The following is a 14,765-nucleotide window of genomic DNA, read 5'->3' as shown; positions in this document are numbered from 1 at the left end:
TCCACTAGTAATTATTTCTATTTGTTGAGTATTTTTGGAATCCATTTTTGAACATCTATTTAGAAAATAAAACACTAATTTTAGTTTTAATTTTTTTTTTAACAATTCACATTAATCATAAATTTGTTATTAATATTAGCATACAGTTTTGAATGAATTTGGTTATAGAGATATTTTGGTACTTATCATATGCATTTAACAAACATATGAAAAAAATATATAATTTTTTATAAATTTTTAAAAAATTAACAAATAATTTGATATAAATATTAAAATATTTCTCACACTTATCTTAATTATTTCATATTTTGATTTAAAGTATTTTAACTTTATCTTAATATTTTATTATTTTATTCATTTTAAAGAATATTTTTAAATAGATAATCTATAAACTGTCGAACTTGAAAACACCCTGTTAGTTTATTATAATTTAAAATAAAAAAAAAACTTTTACTACGTGGAGGGTATAAATGGTAGTTTACTGGGCTCTCCGAGGAGGCCCTCTCCCCTGGGAAGACGACTCTTTCCGAACTGTTGTTCGGTCGTAGCTTTGAATCCAGAGAGAGAGACAAGAGGAAGGAGCAAATGGTGACATCGCCGGTGGTGAACACTTACCCCCTCTCGAGCTACACCTTCGGTACGAAGGAGCCGAAGATGGAGAAGGACACTTCTGTCGCCGATCGCCTCGCTCGTATGAAAGTCAAGTATGCTTTCGATTTTCCCTTTCTAGATACAGTACCTTCAACCTCTCTGTTTGGTTGCTGATAAAATATATGAAAATGAAGGAATCCGTATGGTGAGAAGCTCTAATGTTTTTGGGCTTAGGGGTTCCTCCATTTCGTAGGAACTAAACGCCAGCAGAAACGAAATCATTTGTTTATTTATTTTTGTCTGGATCTGAAAGGAAGCACAGCAGGTCTTCTTCCTAATATTGGACTAGGTTTAGGGTTTTTGCATATGAGAATTCGACAGGTGATCTCCTGCCAGAAAGGAACAAACCGCGGTATTATTTACCGTTGGAGGAAACTGTAACATACTTGGAAACCTAATTCCCGTCCGATGAGGTGGAAATACCACATTTTGCACGCTACCACAAACTGATATCACTCCAATGTGTTCACTAGTCCATTTGAATGGAAAATGTGATTTGCGCACTTTGAATTGGTTCATTTACGCGTACAAAATTATGGAATTATGGTAGGAAAATTGATTTGAAATCTGTTCAACTGGATATTGAACCAACTGATTACTAATTTGTGGGGTACTTGCAAAGCAAATAGATGCTCCATCGGTTGCCACTGCAAAATGGTTTCGGTGGCTTGAGTTGTCTATATTGTTATAGCATTACAGCGAGCAAACTAACAAAATTGCTGGTCAACGTACAGTTATATGAAAGAAGGCATGAGGACAAGCGTTGAAGCAATCCTACTAGTAAGTTACTGTTTGCAAACCTTAACGTTAATGGAACCTCCTGTTTTACATATACGTGAGAATCAAATATATATCTGTCAAACCTTTATGTTAATTTTAGGGTCAAGCTAGTTCATGATGCCTTTCAATATACAATAACTTCTGGTCAAAAGGGCATCATGTTGATATGCAATGGACTTTATTTTTAGTTGATTAGTGATCATATGGTACTAGAGACAATAGAGTGTACTCCTAAATATATATATATATATATATATCTAGATAAATCATATGGTACTACAGACAATAGAGCGTACTCCTAAATATATATATATATATATCAGGATAAATCATATGGTACTAGAGACAATAGAGCGTACTCCTAAATATAGAGATCTAGATAACACATGTAATAGTACATAATGTTTAACACTTTGGAAAAACTCTCTCTCTCTCTCTCTCTCTTGGTGGCTATTAGTATCCACCCCCGTTGCTAGGGCGCGACTGGGTGGTTACTTGTTAACTTGCCTTTCCCCCTCCAACCATCAATTCTCTAACCAAGTATTGCAACATATTAAATGTGTATTGCCTGTAGCTATTATATAGCAGTAATTGAATATATATTGACAGTGCTGAATGCAATTTTTCTTTTTTATTTTATTTTGAGTTCCTCCCTACCTAGTGGCATTAAGGCTTGTGACTGTTGTTGTTATTCCTAATTCATGGTTTGTGTAGGTGCAAGAGCATAACCATCCTCACATTCTACTTCTACAAATTGGAAACACCTTTTGCAAGCTCCCTGGTGGGCGTCTGAAGCCTGGAGAAAATGGTAAGATAGTATGCTCAATCATATCTTTCTCATGTGTGCATGCACTCTCTCTCTTTCACACATGTTGTGATGTTGTGTTTTTCTCTTTGCAGAAATTGAAGGTTTGAAAAGGAAATTGTCAAGCAAACTGGGTGCTAATTCTCCTTCATTGCAACCGAACTGGCAGGTGTCATGTACCAGCCATGTAGAGTGGTACTTTATTTGGAATAGGCTATAGGTGATGAGTAGTTGTACTCAGGAAGTTACAGCATTGAGGAGTTGTACCTAGTTAGTTACAGTTATAGGAATTTGTACCTAGAGAAATAGCTTAATTACTTGTAAATTTCAGAACATGGAGGTGGTTACCCGCACATGGATGGGTGGATCAGCTATATATATGAGTTGTCCACGCCTAATGAAGGAATATATGAAAAATCATGATATTATTTTGAATTTCTCTCTCTCTCTTCTCTTTCTCCCTATGTTTTCTATTCTTCTAACTCCCTCTAAACCTCTCTAATCTTCTCCCTCTCACTCGATCCTCCTCACCAGATTGGTGGAGAATTAGTTAGATCCTCTAGGAGCTAACAATCTAGTATTAGAGCAACGCTCTTGGGTGGTGTTCATTTATGTGAAGTTCGTCGCCATGGCCGATGGGACAAGGATGAAGCAGATGGAGTCTCAGCTGTAGCAAGTCACGACGACGATGGTTGATATGCAAATGCAGATGGGAACTTTGGAATCCTCGATCGAAACAGTGGTGGAGACTAGGATCAATAGAGTAATGTAAAGATGGCAAGAGGAGAATCGGGAATAGAGCAATCTGTTACAAGAATAGATGTGCAATCAGATGGTGGAACAAATGCAACAATTTATGAGGATGTTCTCTGGTCAACAACCGATAAGGCTTTCTGTTGAATTTCCTCCTAGGGAGCGGTCAAAACCAATCCTTCCCAGAATGGGAATGGGAATAGGACACTGACCAATAGGATCATTGGAATTTGAGATAGAACCGGAGATTATGGGGGGAGAACAGTTTAGAAAGGAGGCCAGGAACTCAGGCTAATCGCAATCAGCCAAGTTTTCTGGCACCGAAGTTAGAGATACCACTATTCGATGGGGAGAAGAACCCAAGGTTGTGGGTGAGACGTTGTAAACAAATGTTCACCATGTACCATGTGCCCGAACAATAGAAGATTACATTAGCTTCTGCTTACCTCAATGACATGGGAGATGCTTGGTTCCAATGGTGGATCAGGGTGAAGGAGGGTTGTCCATGGAGTAAGTTTGCAGATGATTTGTGTGAAAGATTTGGGGATAGGAGAATGATGGATGTGATCAAAGAATTCAATAAACTCAAACAAGAAGGAATAGTACAAATCTACCTACTCAAGTTTGAAGAGCTAAGGTCACTGATGATGATTCATAACCCCCACTTAACTGAAGAATATTTCGTATCAAGTTTAATTAGTGGCCTAAGTGATGAAGTGAGGCCAATGATGAAGATGATGTAACCCCGAACGATCAAACAAGCAGCTGAAAATGCCTGGTTGCAAGAACTAACAATAGAGGCCTTGATGAAGAAGCAGAGGGTATAAATGAGAGGGGTAAGCTCTAATGTTTGGCAAGTAGGGAACAGAGCAGTGGGTAAGGAGGCAGGGCAAGGTAACAAGGGGATACTAGCCTTACCAGCAGTTAACCCTGTGCTAGCACAAGGAGGAAAGTTGGTGGAGTAGAGACGACAAGCTGGATTGTGCTACCATTGTGGGGATAAGTATTTCCTGGCACATAGATGTAAGAGGCAATTACTCTTGTTGGAAGGAGAAGAGGATGAAGAGGCGGAAGGAGGAGAACCCTTGGAGGTCGAAGGAGAGGATAAGGGAGAGATTTCCCTACATGCCCTCAGGGGGTTAGCAAACAATAAGATTATCAAGGTGGAAGGAAGGGTACAAATTGTCAATTGATGGTGCTTATTAACAGTGGTAGTGCCCATAGTTTTTTGGATGAGGTCATGGCTAGAAAGCTCAATTGTGAGGTCACTAACACTCATCCCTTCTCAGTAACTGTTGCAAAGGGTAACAAGGTCCTTAGTTAGTCAGCTTGCATGGGATTTTGTTGGGAGATGAATGGGGAAGAATTTGTGGCTAATTTGAGATTATTGAAATTGGGAGGGTGTGATATTGTGCTTGGGGTGGACTGGATGAAGGGGGTAAGCCCTATCGGTTTTGATTTCAATAAAATGGAGGTAACTTTTCAGAAAGATGGACGTAGAAAGACCCTCACATGTAGCCCTGAGTCAAGGGTTTGCAAAATGATTTCGGGAAGGAAGTTGCTAAAGTTGTTCAAAAACAAACTCTCCCTAGTGGCCCAACTGTTTTCCATTCATGCCATAGAGCAATCAAGGGAAAATCAAGAGCAAGAAAGGGAACTAAAGGTGACAGTGAGTAGCCACTCACAAGACCAATGGAAGGTACATGAAATTGACTTACTTAACATGTTGTTATTTGAATTTAGGGACCTCTTTGTTGAACCAAAATCCTTACCACCCAAAAGACCCTATGATCATCCATCTACCTTAAGCCTAATGTGGAACCAGTTAATGTGAGATCCTACCGTTACCCACCTAGACAGAAAACAAAAATTGAAGGATTAATCAAAGACATGCTACAAAGAGCCATCATCTAACCCAACCATAGCCCTTTTGCCTCTCCCGTGTTACTTGTCAAAAAGAAGGATGGCCAATGGCGGTTTTTTGTTGACTATCGTCAACTAAATACCATAACCATCAAAGACAAGTTTCCCATACCCATTGTGGAAGATTTAGTTGATGAACTTAAACAAACATGCTTTCGTTTTCACCAAGTTAGACCTTCGGGTAGGCTATCACCAAATACAAATGAGGCCTAAAGACATACCTAAGACAGCTTTCAAAACTCACCAAGGGCACTATGAGTTCACTGTAATGCCCTTTGAACTCACCAATGCCCCAACCACCTTTCAAGCATTGATGAACCAAATTTTGAATCTTATTTACGCAAATTCATCCTTGTATTTTTTGATGACATCCTAATCTATAGTACCTCTTTTGCCAAGCACCTAGACCATCTAAAAACAACTTTTGAGGTCCTTAGATTCAACAAATTGTGTGTTAAGGAGTCAAAGTGTGCCTTTGCACAGAGGTAGGTGGAGTATTTAGGGCAAGTCATCTCAAATGCAAGGGTAAGCATTGACCCAAGTAAGGTGGCAGCTATGGTGGCTTGGCCTAGGCCCACCAATGTTAAGGGCCTTGGGGGTTCTTGGGGTTAACAGGCTACTACCATAGGTTTGTAAAGGACTATGGGATAATTAGTCGTCCCTTTACTGAGTTGTTGAAAAAGGGTTCAAATGGGATTTTAAGGCCGAAGAAGCATTTGATAAACTCAAGAAGGCCATGAGTGAAGTGCCAACTTTGGGGTTACCGGATTTCAGTAAACCCTTCATTTTGGAAACGGATGCTAGTGCTCAAGGGATTGGGGCTGTTTTGGTGCAGGAGGGCAGGCTCTTGGCATTTCTCAATCAAGCTCTAGCACCGCAACATCTTGGTCTAAGTATTTATGAGAATGAGCTATTAGCAGTGCTGATTGTAGTAGACAAATAGAGACATTATTTGAAAGCAAATTTGTGATCAGAACATATCATGAGAGTGAAATTTTTGTTATGGCAAAAGTTACATACTCAGTTGCAAAGGAAGGGAATGATAAAGCTGAGGGGTCTAGATTATGTTATACAATATAAAAAAGGAAGGGAGAATATGGTTGTCGATGCACTATCAAGGTGCCATGAGGAGGGTAGCTTTTCTGCAATCACATCTATGGTTCTGGACTAGTATCAAGATGTGACCTCTAGCTATGAGGCTGATGAGAACACTAAGGAATTACTGGAGCAGCTAGTGGTGAATCCCTTGGGTAAGCCAGGGTATTCCCTTACAAATGCCTTAATTAGATATCAAGGGAGATTGGCAATAGGGGTTGATGATAATCTAAAGAGGAGAATACTGGAGGCATTACATGAGTCTCCCAGAGGAGGCCATTCGAGTATAGTGAATACCTACCATAAGGTCAAACAACTTTTCCATTGGCTGGGACTAAAGAAGTATGTGATGGGGTTTGTGTTGAGCTATGATGTTTGTAAAAGGTGCAAGTCTGAAACAGTAGCCACTCCGGGTCTATTACAGCCTTTGGATCTTCCAGGTCAGCCCTAGGAAAGCATCTCCATGGATTTTATTGAAGGACTTCCCAAGTTGGGGGGGAGGGATTGCATAATGGTTGTGGTAGACAGATTCATAAAATATGCCCATTTCCTAGGTCTAACCCATCCATACACTACTCAAGAAGTAGCCAAGCTGTTAGACCAGGTAGTGAAGTTCCATGGTACTCCTAAAGCAATAGTGTCTGACTGAGACAATTTTTGCAGGCTTGTTATGAAAGGAATTGATGAAGTTGGGGGTCAAACTACACGTGTCCACCTCTTACCATCTAGAATCTGATGGCCAAATGGAGAGAGTAAACCAATGCTTGGAGACCTACCTGCATTGCACCTGTTTCCTGCAACCTAAGACTTGGCACAGATGGCTTGCCTTGGCGCTCAGTGGTGGTTCAACTCCAACCACTATAGCTCCATAAAGATGTCTCCATTTGAGGCTCTTTATCGTTACAAGCCACCCCTGTTACTGGCTCTAAGCAATTCATCTACGATGGTAGCCCTAGACACTTACTGCAACAGAGGCAGCAGGCCCTAAAACTATTGAAAACTGAGTTGGCTACTTCCAAAAATCGTATGAAACAATTCACAGATAAGAAGAGAAGTGAAAGAGAGTTCTAGGTTGGGGATGCAGTGTACTTAAAGCTCAAACCAGGCCACGCAAAGGCACTACTGTAGAGGCCTTGTTCAAAGTTGAATCCAAAATTCTACGGTCCATTTTCAATTACTGCCAGGATTGGAAATGTAGCCTATCGACTGCAACTACCCAAAGACTCCCACATTCATCTGGTATTTCATGTCTCTCTCCTTAAGAAACCAATGGGAACACAATCAGTAAGTTCTTCCTTGCTTACTCTCCCAAACACAGATAGCAATATTATGGAACCAGCAGCCATAGTGGACAGGAGAGTCATCTACAAACAAGGGGCCCCTATCACTCAAGTCCTCATACAATGGTCCAACCTTCATCCAGACAATAACACCTGGGAATATCTCCTAGATCTACTCAAGTAATTCCCTCAAGTTGCTAACCTTCTTTGCATTTATTAAGGACAAGAAAAATTTTGAAGGGGCGGGTAATTGTCATGTACTGGCTTTGTAGGTTGGTACTTTATTTGGAATAGGCTATAGGTGATGAGTAGTTGTACTCAAGAAGTTACAGCATTGAGGAGTTGTACCTCGTTAGTTACAGCTGTAGGAATTTGTACCTAGAGAAATAGCTTTAATTACTTGTAAATTCCAGAATATGGAGGCGGTTACCCGCACATGGGTGGGTGCATCAGCTACATATATGAGCTGTCCACACTGGAGGAAGGAATATATGAGAAATCATGATATTCTTTTGAATTTCTCTCTCTCTCTCTCTCTCTCTCCTCTTTCTCCCTCTGTTTTCTATTCTTCTAACTCCCTCTAAACCTCTCTAATCTTCTCCCTCTCACTCGATCCTTCTCGCCGAATTGGTGGAGAATTAGTCAGATCCTCTGGGAGCTGACAGCAGGTTTTTCTTTTGTTACTTTTAGTAATCAAGCATATGGTACTAATGGCTGTTAGTTGGCTGTTATCATCTTCCATCCCCATTTTAGTGTGATGTGTCTTATTATTAAATGAGTAGGGATAGAAATTACCTCCTAGTTTACTTCCAGTGCATAAAAAATAAATAACAAATGCTCAATCGGTCTGATTGGCTATCTCTTCTCTTAATCAGGGACTTTATAAGATTAAAAAGTTAATTCATGAGAAATTAGGTATCTGGAATTGTTTAAAGCATCCCCCAGCTGTGAAAATGCAAATTGGCAAATAAAAATTGATAGGGAAAGGATAAAAAGGGGAGAGAGGAGAGAAAGCAAACATTGAATGCAGGTTGGTCTGATCAGGTAGGATTGTTGCTCTTAATTGGAAGATGATAAAATTAAAATGTTAATCCCTAAGAAAAAGGTATCCAGGACTGTTCAATGCTTGCTTTAGTGATTACTAAATTTTAACCTTTTCCCTTCTTCAAGTAAAAATATTCCCTGCTTGCTTTATATTGACAAGGAACATGCGGGGACAGATTATTGTGCAGAATTCATTTGTGTTTTCATTGTCTCATCTTGTTGCAGATTGGTGAGTGTGTGGCCATCTGGTGGAGGCCAAACTTTGAAACTATAATGTACCCCTATTGTCCTCCACACATCACAAAGCCTAAGGTAGTGAATATTTCTTTAAAGTCCTTGGTGGCATGTTGATCCCCTGCCCCGGCCCCCCTTCTCAATATACTGAACTGATAAGACACTTCGCAATGCAGGAGTGTAAAAAGCTTTTCCTTGTTCACCTGTCTGAGAGAGAGTACTTTGCAGTACCCAAAAATTTGAAACTGCTGGCTGTTCCCCTTTTTGAGCTCTACGATAATGTTCAGGTATCTCACCATTTAACATTCAATTTTTCTTCTATTACCATTTTTTCTGTGGAGCTAGAATTATTTACCTTATTGGAAATATAGACTGTGCTGAAGTAAGATATGCCTTTGAAATGTGATCTATAGGAACTTGCTTGTGAACCTACTATGGAAAGACAACTTTCGAATGTTTTAGGTTGTTCCATACTTCAAATCGTGCATGCTGTAAAAATAAAGACGTGGTTATTGCTTTGGCTTCCTTATTAAATTTTACGGGGCAAATTACACCGAGTCCTCATGCTTTGAAAATTACAGAGACATTTGTTAGATTTATGAAATAGACGTTACCTCATCAATAATTCTGGTTAACATATTCAGCATCACTTTTCTTACTCCATATTTTATTTGGCATCCCAATCTTAGCTCACTAAGTTGCCAAGTGAACATGATCCTAAGTTTGTAATTCAGTTAAAACTAACACCATACCCTAAATTTCATGGTGCCATTATCCTCTTCAAGGTGCATAAGTGGAATTATTATTTTATATTATATTTTTAATTATCTATGGGAAATAATAAAAGTGAGTGATAGTCGAAGCAAAAGGTTTCAATTTACTGGAGCCACGGTAGTCAAGAGTGAAGGAGCCATTGATTTGCTCTCCAAATGGAGCAATGAAGAGAGGCCTTAAGGAGTAGATAAACCAGCATGTTGAGAAAGTTTAGTACTCCCTCTTGAGGGGACAGGACGAGCATAGTGGAGGACTGAAATTTATTGTAGTGCAAAAATAGCTTATCAGAGGAAGGGGGATTAAGGTTATATTTATTTACAAAAAAGAAAAGAAAAGAAGAAGAAGCAATCTATGCTCTCATGCAAACTACTGTCATGTGCAGCCCCATCTTTGCCCCCCAACCAATTGTAAGTGGTCTTACCTAACTTTCAGAGAGGAGAAGCTTTGTGTGTAAGCAGCAATGAACCACACTGAGCCTCCAACCTAAAATTAAAGCGTAGAACCACAATAGTAGGGTAGGTTATGCAGAAAACTCTACCGTAAGGTGTTGTTTTCACCAAATATTCCCTATGCCCACATTTCCGACCTACTTTGTAAAGGAAGCATAAGCCACCTGCATTTTATGTTGCTTGGTTATTGTTATCATCTCTTCTAACCCATGAAAATGTCTAGCCAACTCATAGAGTCAAGCTGTTGACACTTGACACACCATAATGGTTATGGTGTGTCAAGTGTCAACAGCTTGACTCTATGAGTTAACATAAAAGCAAAAGAGAATCTTTTTGTTTTTTATTATATCATGTGTATGAACAAAGAGCATAAAAAAATGGAGGGGGAGAGGAGGTTGGGCTATAGAGCTTCTTGTCCCCATTAATGTTGCCAAGCACTTGTTATTGATTGCCTTTGGGAGTTTATTTGTGATGAACTATAATGCAGTCAGCATGAAAATACATGGCAAGGGAGCTAGGGTTAGGTTTTTTTTGTTAAATTGTTAGAGGCAATGAGTGTTTGTGATGAACCATAATGCAGTTGGCATGATGGCTGCATTTTCTCAGTTTCAGCTCCAGTTGCATCCATTGTCCAGTCTAATACCTGCACATACTTGAACTGCCAAAAGCAGTGCCACAATGAAGCCTTAATTTCACTAGGTAGGGTCAGGCCAATTATTTCTATCTATGGTCATATTTTCTGTAAAGCGCTTATAACCCATATCATATCTAAGAGTCTCACACCAAGTTTTTCTTGATCTTCTTTTACCTATTTTACTTGAGACTTGTTCAATTGCATCAACTCTTTTCACATGAGGCTTTATTTTTCTCTGTCTCACATGATCAAACTATTTTAGTGTCAAATGCATCTTATCTTCAATAAAAGCCATTCCCAGTCTCTGACCTTATCCCAAATAACCTCATTTCATTTTTTTTAATACCCGTACATCCATTGTAACATCCCCATCTTCATTATGTTTATATTTTGCACATGTTGGTGCTTGACTGCCCAACATTATGTGCCATGCAACAAAGTTAGTCTTATAGCCATTTTATAAAAATTTTCATTTTGCTTCGATGGAATCTTTCCATTACATAAATCTTACTATCACATCAAACAGCAAAAACACTTTTTCATTTTAACCATCATGTGATAGCTCACTACAGGAAAGTGATCACCCCTAAGAATTTGAGAAGAGAAGGAAATTGGAAGAGAAGAGACCAAAGTTTACAGAGATATTTCTTAGTTTCTCTTATATCCATCCACCTCTCCTTTTATTACAATTCTCTCCATGGTGAACCCAACTAACTAAATGGGCTGCATGCTAACAAACAGTTATGAAGTCATGCTTAACGCGCCTAGCTCTCTCTGTTTTCACTCTCAGCTCACTCCAACAGCTTGGCTGGAGTCCTCATGCGCCACTCCTAGCGGCTAATGATTCATTGTTCAGCCATGCCTTGCCTCTCATTTTCTTATCATCATGCCTTAATACTATGAGTAGTATCCTTGATAATCTATCCTTTTTTTTGGATAAGTGATCTAAGATATCTAATAATATTAAATATTGTCGGTAATGTTATTGGTGACTCAGTGTGTGATTACTGAAGTATATAGGTGTTGCTCTAATTTAACTATAAGAATCCCAAGGTGTCTGTGACTTTCATGACCTATGAGATGGTTTTGGTGTATTTTGCCCTATTTTCCATTCTAAAATTTTGCGCGATAAATGAATCTCATTCCTATAGATTTTAGATGAATGTTAGTGAAGGCTGAAACATGGTTGCTTGCTTGGCTACAGAGATATGGGCCGGTTATATCAACAATTCCACAGCAGCTTTCCAGGTTTCATTTCAACATGATCTACCCATGAAGTATGAAGCTTGCAGGTGTTTGCTAACGGAGTTCCTGGTCAGCAGATTGACATATTAACCAAGCTAATGCAACTTAGGCTACATATTTTGTTCCGGCATCCATTATCTGGTCTCAGAAGAGTAGTAGTATTCTGCCTGCTGGACCAAGGTCACGGTAATCAATACTTGTTAGTCAGTTCTGCAGTTTGGAATTTGAATCGTGCGTGTATGGGTGTCGGTTAGGTTCCCTGATGTGGTCAACTGACAGTTTAGTTCAAGGTTAGAGAATTAAAGGCCCAATTGGTAAACAAAGCTGTAATTTATTTTCAAGTGACCATGAATATGCGGTATGTATGTATTTTGGTTGAAATTACTAGTTGGTTTATTTGCCAATGCTAAGTTTGTTTGTCAGGTGTGAAGAAAATATTCAGAAGGGATTTGAATTTTGTTGTTTGATTTGTACTCGTGTCTTCTGATTGTGAAGGAAGCAGTAGCAGAAGGGCATGATGAACTCTGTTATTTGTATGACTGTTACTTCTTTTGAATTTGATTTGTGCTTTGGTATGAAAGATGCAAATGATTCTCCTGAAGCACTCTGATTTCGTTTTCTTTGTTACTGTTTTTAGAACCACAAATTTGAAATTATTTTTGTTTGAATGCTGACTCTACCCTGTGGGCAGTTGCTGCTATGTTAGATTTATACTTTTGTAGATCTCTGTTTTTGAGAAAAAGAAATGGCTTTCCAATTGAAATCAAATGGGACTAGCAAGGGAACAAACCCACAAGCCACAGAGAAGATTGAGTCCATTTCGTTTATCGTTTCTTAATAGGGCTTTTATCTCTTCTTTAAGTTCTAATGTTTTTAATATGATAAAGTGCTACATAAAATATGTTTAAAAGTTATTAGTTATCTGGTAAGTATGTATGTGTTTGGTAAAGGGAAATTTCATTAGAAGCAATGGTTAGGTAAAAAATTTAATTAATTGTACTTTATGACAAAGTATAGCACATTATTAATAGTTATATAATAAATTTGATATTTCATTAAATTAAGAGAAGAAAGTAGCAAATGGGGTGGTATGTGCAAATGGGACTTGGAGAAAAAAAAGTTAGAGATTTGTGTGATGGTCATGGTCATTTTCTTGGGATGCGGTCTCTTGCAGGCGCCTTTTTATCGAGGCCCTAGTCGTGGAGAGGAGGTAAAACCTAGCACATCCAAACAAGCGATCGCGGGTGATAGTCACTTTCTTAATCAACTTCAATGTTTTTTTAGTAGTTTTATCAATTAAAAAGTTGGTCTTAACTATTTTTTAAAAATAATTATAAAATAATATTTAAGTTATATAATCAACATTTAAATTCTTTAAAATACCAAATATGTAATTAAATAAAACTTAAAAGTGTTTGAGCTCAAAGAAACTTAAGCACGATCAAATTGAAGAGATAGACAGAGTCTAAATGGTAGCATCAACGTTGAACCTTCGAATAAGCAATTACTAAAAATAAGTTGATCAATTTGAATTATTAAAAGATTTAAAGAGTAAAAGACAATTCCATGAACAATGAGGTTGGATGCTAACTCTGCTATAAGTCAACATTGATCACTCTTAATACAAAGCTTAAAAGTGATAAAGTGCTACCCACTGCACTAAATGATTAATCACTTAATCAGTGGTAACTTTGCATAAGCCATAAAACAATTATGATTAGGTCAAAATAATTTTAGTAATTTAGTAATATGTCAGAGAGAACTATACATTATAATATATGAATAACAACATTATTATATCATGAAACTTTATTTGATTCAATTTCTAAAACCTAAAACATTCATTTTTAGTTATTTTCATCAATTTTTAATATTATTATCACAATGTCGTTATATAATTAAGATATAACATAATTGACCAAAATAATTAGCTCGTTATATAATTAAGATATAACATAATTGACCAAAATAATTAGCTCAGACATATAGATATTTATATTTGCATATAAATATAAGTGCAAAAGTAATATGTTGTCTGCGTCGAGTCATAATTATACCTAATGCTAACGTGGCAATAAATTATTAGGTGGGACATAATTGGGGCTCACATCCCGAATGATCTGTTACCACATCAGTGTCTGACAGCATAATTGTTGTCTGACACAAGCAACAGATCATGTCTCAATATAAGTGGAAGAGAAAATATATATATATAATTTTAATCTCTTAAGCAATGCTGATATGGCAAGTCAAATATAATGATACGGACCTACTTTATCATGTTGTTGTGTTAAAAGAATTAAATGTGTGAGCCCCACGTAATCATTATATTTGAGTTATCACATTAACAATACTTAATATAAACTAAACAACGTTGTTTAGAAGATCAAAACTCTCTCTATATATACTCCTAAGGTAACGTTTGTTAAAATGAGTAAGATAAGAGAGTATCAAGGTAAAGTTGGAAAACTTTTCGGACCAAAATATGGAATAGTCAATATAAGGTTGGAAAATATTACAAGATTTTTATCAAGCTATTTATTAATTTTGTAAAAGTGCACTAAAGGATACAAATATCATTTTTTTTCTTATTTATAATGACTAATGCATGCTTATCTTGAGGGGGGAGAGATAAACATATCTTGAAAAATCAATATAAGAAGTCACGTGACTTCTTTTCTAATGATCGCCAAATCAGTTTAACAAACATATTAAAAAGACCAAACATCTCGAATGTTTCTCATTTCTAACCATTTTTTCCTCTTATTTTGATTAACAAACACCCCATAAGAAAATAGATATATAAAGAATTAGTAACTCATATCGCATTTAAGAGTCTCATGTTAAGTTAAATTAATTAATTATTTTAAAAAATATGTTACCACAGTTATTATGAAAATATTACACATGATATTTAACATTGACACTTAAAATTAGATTCATACGTTAATAAATTTAATTTTAAAATTTTTTGTGTTTTTTTTTATTTTTTTGAATCTAAGGGAGGCAAAAGAGTTTTATTTTGAAAATAAATTAACTTGAAGTTTTAAATTAATTTTTGTATAAATAAACTTAATTTATATAAATAACTCGTCCTA

At 37.2% G+C, this 14,765-nt stretch overlaps 1 protein-coding gene across 1 annotated transcript; it reads left to right on the top strand.

The window, feature by feature from the left end:
• The first annotated feature begins 489 nt into the window (after positions 1-489).
• Positions 490-12,189, top strand: LOC127802028 (pre-mRNA cleavage factor Im 25 kDa subunit 2). Its single transcript, XM_052337657.1, has 7 exons — positions 490-704; positions 1,386-1,431; positions 2,146-2,239; positions 2,332-2,405; positions 8,557-8,643; positions 8,742-8,852; positions 11,627-12,189. The coding sequence occupies exons 1-7, from the start codon at positions 586-588 to the stop codon at positions 11,696-11,698; spliced, it is 603 nt and encodes a 200-aa protein (XP_052193617.1). The 5' UTR covers positions 490-585; the 3' UTR covers positions 11,699-12,189.
• Positions 12,190-14,765: the final 2,576 nt, after the last annotated feature.

This window comes from Diospyros lotus, chromosome 5, assembly GCF_014633365.1.
Source record: "Diospyros lotus cultivar Yz01 chromosome 5, ASM1463336v1, whole genome shotgun sequence".
In the NCBI taxonomy this organism is placed as follows: Eukaryota; Viridiplantae; Streptophyta; class Magnoliopsida; order Ericales; family Ebenaceae; genus Diospyros; species Diospyros lotus.
The sequence above is the reverse complement of the archived record's forward strand: the minus strand, read 5'-3'. Positions and strand labels throughout refer to the sequence as shown.